This window comes from Esox lucius, chromosome 21, assembly GCF_011004845.1.
Source record: "Esox lucius isolate fEsoLuc1 chromosome 21, fEsoLuc1.pri, whole genome shotgun sequence".
NCBI lineage: Eukaryota > Metazoa > Chordata > Actinopteri > Esociformes > Esocidae > Esox > Esox lucius.
This window is the reverse complement of record NC_047589.1, coordinates 10,252,973-10,263,892: the sequence shown is the minus strand read 5'-3', so window position 1 is coordinate 10,263,892 and position 10,920 is coordinate 10,252,973. Positions and strand designations below refer to the sequence as shown.

Genomic DNA, 10,920 nt, shown 5'->3' with positions numbered 1-10,920 from the left:
AGAACCGTTGACCAGAAATGTCTGTTATTCTTTTTCCAATATCCCCCTTGTTTTTTTTAAAATACAACTGAAGAAATGTTGGCATCTTTTATCAGAGGCTAAGTACCTTAACATGGCTGAAACAAAAATATAAGGTTTTCGCGGCGCTTTACTCACGTGAAAAATGCAATGAAATTAACAACCTCCACGTTTGTACAGAGAAACAGCACAGGATTGAATAGTGACTCAGACCCTTTTACCCACAGACATACACTGGGCTGTCTGGAGTAAAAGGTCTGGGTAGTTCCTGGGTAGGTCTTCTACTATGTGTTCACCAACCCTTTTATAATGACAATTGGATTTTGTCAAGATTTCAATGTCATATTCACTTTCTACAGCCTACAGGGCACTGATCGTCTTTGGTATCTTACGTTATTTTCTGGATGTTGTTAAGTGCCTAGTGGGTGTTCATATTCCTACTTACAAGTCATTGCCATACACTTGTGTATACCTACTCATGATGGATCAGTTTACTCAGGATCAGCATGTCTACCAGACAGACAGAAGAAAGCAGACAGGGACAGGGATATTGCCCGGCAGTGCCAACTAGTTTAAAAGCTTGTTTGTTTGAGGAGATCAAAGGTATCAAGGTCTTGGATAGACATGAGAGACTGCCTCAGCAATTGGCTTCCCATTCACTCCCAAAAACACCAAGCCCCTTCTCTTTGGAAATCCTGGAAAGCATCCCAGGCAGCTTCCAGCCAACACTTGGGATTTCTGTATGCGCTCCATAACATGTTGCTGAACTTGTTGTGCTATAATTTCCATTGATCAGCACGACCCGTCTCTATAATACAAACTATGTCTCATAGTGGAGAACTCTCCGAATCACAGCTAACTGGCAATCAGATTCCACCTGTGATGGGGAATTTAAGGTTCCTTATAATTCAACCAAATCTTGTTGAATATACAGAAGGGACAAATAATTACCACAACAACAGTCTCTTAATGAAATCAAGAGTCTTAGTCTGAACTCTGCTATACACAGTTCCTATTGATTGGTCTGGTGTTGTGTTTGGTCAGATTAGCCACAAGTGACACAATGATTTTATGTATACTAAGGGATTAAGAGCTCCAGCTGATTAAAACCAGGGAGTGAGAGTTTGAGAAGAGGCATAGAGAGCAGGCAATATCATTAAAGGCGTGGAATGTAACAGCGTTTAAAGTGCGTTTGAAAAGGTCTGGGTCTGAAAATGTCTATACAATATGTCTCTTTTCGGCTGCATGGAACCAACTCTATTCGCCTCGATTCCAGTCGCTTTGAGAGCGTTTCCACCGCTATGTACCAGCTCGACTCCGCTCTACTCGCACCGCATTTTCTGCTTTTCCATTGGGCAAAAGTTAGGATAGTACCGGGGACCAGATGCTTACCTGCTCTGTCGAGTTTCTAGGCGAGCTAAGGCGATACCAAAAGGTGACGTGAAAACACGGACGACTTCTGATTGGACGAGAGATTCACTGTGACTCCGGACATTCTGCATAAACCCAGCGTGCAGCAGAGCGAAACAAAACAAGTGGATTTATTACTGCCACAATTTAATAGAATTCTTACATTTAGAAAAATTAATCACCGCAAAACCACGCCGTGGGCAACTCATGATGTGCAGACATTCCTCAGTTTGGTTGCCGACGAAAGGATCCAGCGAGAGGTCTATAAACTGTTGGCCACACAGGGCTACCATGAGATCATTCAAACAGTGTAGGGAAAAGTAAAACAAATAATACTTAAAAGCCATTATCGATCTATAAAGGACCACAATGGTCGACGTGGTTTTAACCGAGAGACCTGGAAATGTTTCGACAAGATGGGCCTCGACTTGGCCACGGCTTTGTTTGTGTCCCTGATGGAGGATGGTAAGGACTTTTACGTTACCCCATACTTTTTGCTTGAAAACTTTGTCCTCTTAAAATTGTGAAAATCAACATGTTGCCAAAACTTTGCAAACACAAAAGCATAAATCAAAATTCAAAAATATACATTTTGAGATTTTCGCCTTAAGAACAGCATGTCTCTCCATTGGAAATCAATAGGCGAAGCTCAGAGTTCCACAACAATTGGCCAGCACAACAATAGCACACGTTAATGTTATCTGCTTTTGTGATGGGCATAATTTTAATCAAGACAATCTCCGAAAAATATTCAGGAGTTGCGATTTTTTTTAATACTTCCCGGTTACCCAGATTTAATCGCAATTGATACAATAGAGGGTCGAATGTTTACTTTCTACATCACAAGTTTTTTTTTCCCCCAGTTTTGTCTTAAGAAGCGAGTAAAGTAAAAAATAGACACATTTGGACAATTGTATGTGCCATTTTAAGGAAATTGAATTATTAGTACTAATCATGCCAGGAGAGAGATTGTCCTGCAGGAGCTGAACCGGGCTCAGCAGGAGCTGAACCGGGCTCAGCAGGAGCTGAACCGGGCTCAGCAGGAGCTGAACCGGGCTCAGCAGGAGCTGAACCGGGCTCAGCAGGAGCTGAACCGGGCTCAGCAGGAGCTGAACCGGGCTCAGCAGGAGCTGAACCGGGCTCAGCAGGAGCTGAACCGGGCTCAGCAGGAGCTGAACCGGGCTCAGCAGGAGCTGAACCGGGCTCAGCAGGAGCTGAACCGGGCTCAGCAGGAGCTGAACCGGGCTCAGCAGGAGCTGAACCGGGCTCAGCAGGAGCTGAACCGGGCTCAGCAGGAGCTGAACCGGGCTCAGCAGGAGCTGAACCGGGCTCAGCAGGAGCTGAACCGGGCTCAGCAGGAGCTGAACCGGGCTCAGCAGGAGCTGAACCGGGCTCAGCAGGAGCTGAACCGGGCTCAGCAGGAGCTGAACCGGGCTCAGCAGGAGCTGAACCGGGCTCAGCAGGAGCTGAACCGGGCTCAGCAGGAGCTGAACCGGGCTCAGCAGGAGCTGAACCGGGCTCAGCAGGAGCTGAACCGGGCTCAGCAGGAGCTGAACCGGGCTCAGCAGGAGCTGAACCGGGCTCAGCAGGAGCTGAACCGGGCTCAGCAGGAGCTGAACCGGGCTCAGCAGGAGCTGAACCGGGCTCAGCAGGAGCTGAACCGGGCTCAGCAGGAGCTGAACCGGGCTCAGCAGGAGCTGAACCGGGCTCAGCAGGAGCTGAACCGGGCTCAGCAGGAGCTGAACCGGGCTCAGCAGGAGCTGAACCGGGCTCAGCAGGAGCTGAACCGGGCTCAGCAGGAGCTGAACCGGGCTCAGCAGGAGCTGAACCGGGCTCAGCAGGAGCTGAACCGGGCTCAGCAGGAGCTGAACCGGGCTCAGCAGGAGCTGAACCGGGCTCAGCAGGAGCTGAACCGGGCTCAGCAGGAGCTGAACCGGGCTCAGCAGGAGCTGAACCGGGCTCAGCAGGAGCTGAACCGGGCTCAGCAGGAGCTGAACCGGGCTCAGCAGGAGCAGCGTCTACAGATGGCCCTCGAAGGTGCAACACATGTAATGGAGCTGGAAGCAGCCTTGAGGAGGGAGGAGAACGCTCAAACGGCAGCCTTCAGTCAGGCCTTCCTTGTTACACTGAGCCAGCTTGTACGGGCGTTGAGTGGCCAGCCCACCCCGAATCCTCCACTCCTGGACTAGACCTCTTGTACCAAATGTATAGCATGGTAATCATCATGGAAAAGGCTATGAAATAATTAATTGTGGGATGCTGAACTATTCAATTATATACTATTACTCCTCCCCAATAGGAGAGTACAGATTATGAAATGGAACTCACTAGATAAGCTATAACAGGAGTAAGCAATTACCTTGAATACATTATCTAATAAAATGTTAGCCTTGGAACCTGCCAATAAGCAATTAACGAAACATTACATGACAAACCTAATTCATTATGTTTTGGTGGAAAGCGAAGGGACCGAGCGAAGTCCACTATGGTGATTTCACAAGGGAAGATGGGCACAAATGAATCTGACAGAAGACAGCCCATCAAACTGTACCAAACCCAGCTGTGAGCTTCCAAAATTAATGGCATTCCATTGAAAAGTCTTTAAATATACGTACATTTTGCGAGAAAAGCATTACACCAACAGTATCTTTATTGGAATGTAGTGTCTGTCGTTTAACATGCTGTGGATTATTACTGAATCATAACTGTCTCTAAGATCTATCTACAAACATGTGTGCATATTGTTTTAAGATGCAAAACACAATTGATTAGATCAGCATCAATGTATCTGAGCTTCTATGGCTGTCAATTGGATATTATTGGAAAAACTTGAACTTGTTATATATTTGCGTGTGAGTATATTGTGTATTTTTTGGGAATATTATATCTGTAGATCAGTATATTATCAGAACGTATCCAAAGAAAAAATAAAAGCATTGAAAGTATTTGCATAGTGACACTTTGAGCCCTGAATCCTGATTGGTGTAAGACAAATATTGTATGGTCCCAATTACATTTGAAACCACTTAACAATGAGGGACCTCAAGGGTTTCTGGTATATGACCGATATGCCACAGCACAGGGATGTATCCAAGCATTGTGTATGAGCCCTGAGCCATAGCATACTGGCCATATTTTTCTACCAATATTTTACTAGGTACTGAGTGCACTTTGTGATATATGTTAATGACCTGTTCCAGGGGGAGATGCATGATGATACAATTGAAGGTTGGGGATGATTAGATAGCCATGTTGGTATGAGGGCCTGACTGGAAGTTTGGACATGACACCCTAGTTAACAACCCGACTGTTATGATCAGTGCCAGGGGATGAGATTCAGGGTAGCTTTTTAACTTCCCACCTGAACGACAGCATCCTATTCAGAGCATCTCCCTGGGGCATTGGAATTTGGTCATTAGACAAGAGGTAAGAGTGCCCCCTACTGGCCATCCAAAACGACATCCTGCAGAATCTGGGTTCCCATCCAGTGAAAGACCAGCACCCTCCCTGCTTAGTCAGAGACAAACCAGCTGTGGGATGCTGGGTGTGAGGCTGCTACCAGATCACTTTGTGCCTTATTATTTGTAATACTATGATTGCATGGTTAGGGTTAAGTGCTAACTCTCAGTTGTTATTGGAGGGTATTTTGAATGAACTGTTCAGGTCCCACAAACTAAACTCCCGACCTTGAAGCCAGTTCCACCCTTTTGTGCCATTATAACCCTTTAATAAGGGACCTATTTAGACCTGGAACACCAGGCGGGTGTAATTAACGGGGTAGAAATAGAAAACCAGCAGGCTCCAGACCTCATAGGGTAAAAGCTGAATACCCCTGGTTTAGGTGTTACAGCTGGTGTTGTACATTGTCCTCCCCACTGAATGCATTTGCAGTTTTTATCTGGATGTTTGCTGATAGTTTGAGAGTGAAAACCTGAAAACATTCTCTAAAACCTTAAAAAAGTATTAATTTGGGAAATAAAACATTTAGGTTGCACAAGCTGAATCAGTTCAACATATAAACAATCCTTCTGAATGCTTTAGTAGAGTGCTATATGTACTCTATATATTAGGACTTTCAGTGGTCACACTAAACTGTGGCTTATATTCTTTACCAAGACTACTCAGTTGTGGATAACATTCACTGACACATCCAGTGCATAGTAAAAGAGTGACATTTTATGGGTAAAGGGCATTATGCCACACCTCTTGTGTTTCTGCACAAAATTGCAAATTGCATGCTAATGAGTAAAATCAGTAGGTTTTTTGTTTGTTGCAAAGGACAGGTAATGAAGAGGCTTATTAAGGGGAGGTTCTCATTAACTTTGACAGAGGATGAAACACCAGAGCTGCATTCACACATGCAGCAAAAAAAAAAGTTCTTGAATTTTTATCTGATTGGATAGGTCAAATGACTGGTAAGTGGGAAACATTTCTGAATTGCAATCCCTGTGTAAACAAATAGCTTAGGGACACGTACCTCGGCTCAGAAGTTGCTGACACCTGACAGATCTTACCATGAATGAATAGTAATTGTACACATCAACTAACCACATCAAATGATCTAGCAATCTAGATTTTATGTAGTCAAATCGGACATATGTGTTAAGACTTCAGTTATTTGCTGACATGGCAATGCTGGTAAGCCATGTTTGAGACGATTAAAATGACGGGTGACTGTCAACTGAATGATTTATAATTGAAATCACCTTGGATTAGAAGTAATCATCATTATCATTTGTAGATCAGTATGTCAGTCACAATGTATCTGATATGTTGTGGGTTTTGAGCCTCTAGAATACAGCCAATGAGTGTGTGGATAGTGGTTTTGGCTGATCATTTGGAGTGCTTGTCCTAATTAGTCCTGCCCGTCAGAAGTTATGTAGCCAGCTAAGGTGACCAATACAATACCTGCCGTGATTGTTTTCCCAGTTGCACTGTGTGTTCAAAGCCATTGATTTGTAACCAGTTTCAAACCACCCGTGAATGTGATTTAAAATTTTGCTTGAAATATCATCTGGGTGTTTATTTTAATAAAAAGAAATAGATTCACATAGTCATATGCCAGGGGTGGACAACCCTGTTCCTGGAGTGCCATAGAAGAGGCGTTCTCAGTTTCACTATTCTCTCTGCTATATTGCAGGGTTTTGTTCCAGTTATACAGAACAAATGATATCTGATGACTCTTAATTTTTTTCTATTGATCATGACATATTCTGAAAAACAATTGAAATTGCAAATGCATCCAAGTTTATAAAGTCACAACATGCTTCATTTATGGCATGAATACATTGTATGTTTAAAAAGTATAAATAGGGGCGACACTCTTACCAAGAAATCTAAGTTGAGTCAGTCTGTGTGTCAAGGTTTGTCTTGCCAGTTTTTACAGTTGAAGAAAATGATGGCAAATCCAGATAGTTCCCAATCAAGCTATTGATTTACATATATTATGGCTGTACTGTATGCAATGCATTATGATTGTAGTGCAAACTGCATATGATCAGCCTGTGCACTCTAACATATTATGGGGATTTGGTAGGCAATGGTTTCTTAAGTTGTGCATTAATTTCCGCAAATACATCAAATAGAAGACCCGCCAACGTTTTTCCAGGGCAACTTCAAGCACAAGACTGTGTTGCCAGGTGGGAGGGTTTCCTATAAAACCAAAAAAAAGGTATTGGGCGGATCGACTTAATTGCGTTTGCGCCGTTTTTTGAGGAGTCTGCGGGTAATAATGACGTTGATTTGCCAATGATCTCTGGCAACCCTGCTGTAAAACATTTAGTGCCTGCCACCAACTGTTTAAGGAGGACAATAGCAGTTGAATTCACTAGCTAGTAACTCACCATTTACATGAAGAACAAGTGTGGTAGGCTACACCAAACAGAGTTAGAAATATGACAAGACAAGCAGCAAGTTGATGAAACAGCTGTAGTTCAAAACCCTGTGAAGTGAATTCTGGCTAAGATTAGTTGGGAAACGTTAGCTAGCAAGCTTTACAGCTGACTTTCCCCTGCTTCTCTTGACTTTGTAGAACTTGAACTGTTCAAGCCTCTTTTCTGCATTTCTTGACAGTTAAAGCTACATGATGTCTGACTAGTTTTAGACACTTACCCATTCAAGTGAACATGTCAGTTAAATTGTACAGTACATGATTGCTGATCATCATGCTGTGAAAGCTGATTTAAGATGCACTTGAAGAACTTAAAAGATGGGGTCCTTTATATTTCTAGATTTTTGTAGGCGAAATTAAAGATGCGCTTCTGAGTTTTCACAGTAGGAAGTTCCTTAGTGTCAGATTAAGTTGTGAACATAATTTAGGGTTTTCTGCATTTATTTAGTTCTGCATGTCAATGTTAACTAACAATTCTTTGGGACTAACAAGTCTTTGGAAGTACTAGTATGCTTTATATTTCAGTGACTGCAATACCTCAAACAGTTCAGCTATACTTTTAAAACTACTACCTTTTTTTACCACAGGTTGTAAAGATTGCACCAGGCAAACAAATTATTACTTTTCTATGTTTGCTTGGGATTAGTACATCCTGGCACAGAACACCACATGGGCATAATCATTTCAATAGAACTATTGCTTTAAAAAGTGTTTATTTGCTATTTTGTTGGCTTTTGAATTATTTTATGAATAAATTAATGCAGAGGAATTCGATTCTACAGTGAAATTCAAATGTACTCATTCTAGATTGTGTTGAGGAGATTGTATTTTTATCACACAAATATATCCTTGCTAACATTAGTAATAAGTACATTAAGCTATACTACATTTGAGCTATGGTGAAATCCTCCTTTGACAATCCTCCTTTGAGTCCTAGACAGCTTCTTTAAGCTATTACCTTTTGTACTCTTAAAATGTTCACCCGGCACAGCCAGAAGAGGACTGGTTATCCCACTGAGCCTGGTTCCCCGATAAGGTTTCTTCCTAGACTCCCCGATAAGGGAATTTTTTCCTAGCCACTGTGCTACAACATTGTTGTTTATTGCTCCTTGGGTTTTCAGGCTGGGTGTTTTGTAAAAGCACTTTGTGACAACGGCTTTATAAATAAACTTGATTGATTTTGAAGCATTTAAACATAGGCTAATCTTTAGTCTTTGTACTTTTTAAGCTTAAGTCTGATGGTTGTATATAGATCTATATCTTTTGTTCCATTCATTCTATTACATTATTTTTAGTAATTTACAAAATTATACCGATAATACAAAATGACTTGTATGTTGGTTGCTTCTTATTATTACTGTACTGTGCCTACACAAGGTAACTTCTTTTTCTCTTTCATTTTCCTGCAGATTAATGGAGAATGACAAGCCTATAATTAGTCGTTCTTGGCTGTGATTCTACTTCTCTGCATTTCTGTTTTATCTGTAAGTGCAAGGTCCCCCTCCAGCTCAGGTCCTTGACCTAGCTCCCAATCACCTGAACGCACCTCATTCCTTAGATCCCGTCTCCTGCATTCTAATCCTGTTTACTCACCGGTGTCTCATTAGCCCCACTATTTAGTTCTGTTCAGTTCACCTTGTACCTTGTGAGGTATTGTTTGTTTCATGAAGACTTTACTAAACCTGGGTGAATTACCCCTTGTTTATTGAATTCCTTGTGTACCGAGCAGTTTCTGCCCGACTCACCTAGACTCATTTATAGCCTTCTCCTTGGCTGTGCCTTTGCCTTGTCCTATGTCTCCAGTCTATGACCGTCTGCCTCCCGACCAAGACTTCAGCTGTCTCCTGTGGAGTGTTTTCTAATAAAGTCTGCTGCGCTTGAATCCTGACCTTCCTCTCCGGAGTGTTCATTACAGTAAGTCCTAGAAATGGTATCTGATGCAGTGTTACCCTGTATAAAATCCAAGAGGAGCTCACCATAGGACTAGATTTTCAAATACACTTTAAGATTCAGTCTGTGAATTTTATTGGACATTTTATTGAGCTCTAGATGCATCAGCATGGCATCCACAGGATTGATTAGAATACATGTTTTTAACCATTTGGAATCTGCATTGTTTATTACAATATTACACTTAAACCAAGTTTCAGTTTTGTTCTTAGTGGGTGAGGCTGCTGTATTAAGCTTATTGGATATTTTATCTTAATAAAGTTAAAATAAGCATCTTACTTTGCCTTTTGCTCAGGTTATTAGTTGATTTGGCCGTATCACAAATATCTACATATTTTTTTTCTCTCACTGTAGGTATGCTAGTACAACCAGTGCCTACTGAATGTGTCACCATCCATTCACCTGATTGTGAACCACCCTAACTTCACACGTGTTTGTACGGGAATAAGTTAAAGAAAACTTGCAAAGGAATGGCCCTTTTGTCTGCAGAGGAGGCCACAGATGTGACCAAATGCTCTTTTTCTGTTGTCAACTCTGATTCAAAGCACATTGTGGGAGTGCTGATGTGACAATAACAGCTACTGTAGGAATGTTCACAAAGGGGAGGCCACTTTTTCCAAGCCAAGCTGTCTAACTCCGAGCTCATGGCCAGTACTTATGGAGCGGTGACAGACCACTGCAATGGTACCTACACTGCCTGCTAGGTGCTGCTTTGGCCTGGACCTGTCAAGGTGTCCATCTGTCTAGTGTATTCCAGCAAGGCCATACAGGTACTGTGCAGGCAGAGGGAACGTGACCCAGATAAGGTCTACTTCCTAGGCTACTTTGAGGAGGGTGGCAAACAGGAAACTGCTTGCCATCCTCCACCAGCCTCAAATCACTGCACATTGCAGTGTTGCTGTGAGTACAGGTCACCGGGGAGTTGTGGTTCTGTCCACTGCCATCTTGCCTGCCCTGCCTCACTTTGACCTACCACAGCACCAGTTACCTAGGTATCTGAAAAGTACTGCCAATCACTTGGTTTAGCCTACGTGCAATTCTACTGTCTGTATTCTCGTAACGGATGGGCAATTAAAAGAATGACTGCTCATGTATTTTCAGTAAAATGAATCAACATGAAATGGCCAAATCAAATTGTGATGTTTCATTGTTTTAATCAGCCTGGATGTTGTGACATAACAGAGAACAAAATAAAAGATATTGCAGCTGACATATTTTAAACAGTAAGTTCGTCTTGTACGATATACACTGAGCCAAAACATTATGACCACATGCCTAATATGCTGTTGGTACTCTACGTGTTGCTGAAACAATGCCGACCCACAGAGGCAAGGATTCTATCCCTTGAAGGTGTCCTGTGGTATCTGGCACCAAGACATTGAAACCCCAAGGAGCAAGCAACAACAATGTTGTAGAGGGGCCGAAATTTAGGAAGAAACCTACAGGAACCAGGCTCGGAGGGGAGAATCGTCCTCTTCTGGCTGTGCTGGGTGAACATTTTAAGACTACAAGTTGTAATAATTAATGAATGCATTTGGGCTGTGTCCAGAATCTATGAAATGTAATCCAGGTGAGAAGCATGACCAGATGGACAAGGACAACTGGGTGGGGGTGTTTCAGCAGATTGGCAGCTGGAATCGTCAGGTATCATC

General features: G+C 42.7%; 1 protein-coding gene and 1 pseudogene across 1 annotated transcript; both read left to right on the top strand.

The window, feature by feature from the left end:
* Window positions 1-1,450: 1,450 nt before the first annotated feature.
* Window positions 1,451-4,335, top strand: LOC117593601 (tropomyosin-like). The gene is made up of 2 exons (XM_034289211.1): window positions 1,451-1,893; window positions 2,390-4,335. Exons 1-2 carry the CDS (start codon window positions 1,832-1,834, stop codon window positions 3,615-3,617), a joined length of 1,290 nt encoding a protein of 429 aa, XP_034145102.1. The 5' UTR covers window positions 1,451-1,831; the 3' UTR covers window positions 3,618-4,335.
* Window positions 4,336-6,054: 1,719 nt separating this feature from the next.
* LOC109614854 lies at window positions 6,055-10,650 on the top strand (annotated as a pseudogene).
* Window positions 10,651-10,920: the final 270 nt, after the last annotated feature.

Bases quoted from the DNA above. Each gene is read 5' to 3' on its own strand.
- LOC117593601 (XM_034289211.1), top strand. From the start codon at position 1,832: ATGTTTCGACAAGATGGGCCTCGACTTGGCCACGGCTTTGTTTGTGTC. The intron at 1,894-2,389 runs GTAAGGACTTTT...TAATCATGCCAG, and splicing joins TGTGTCCCTGATGGAGGATG to GAGAGAGATTGTCCTGCAGG.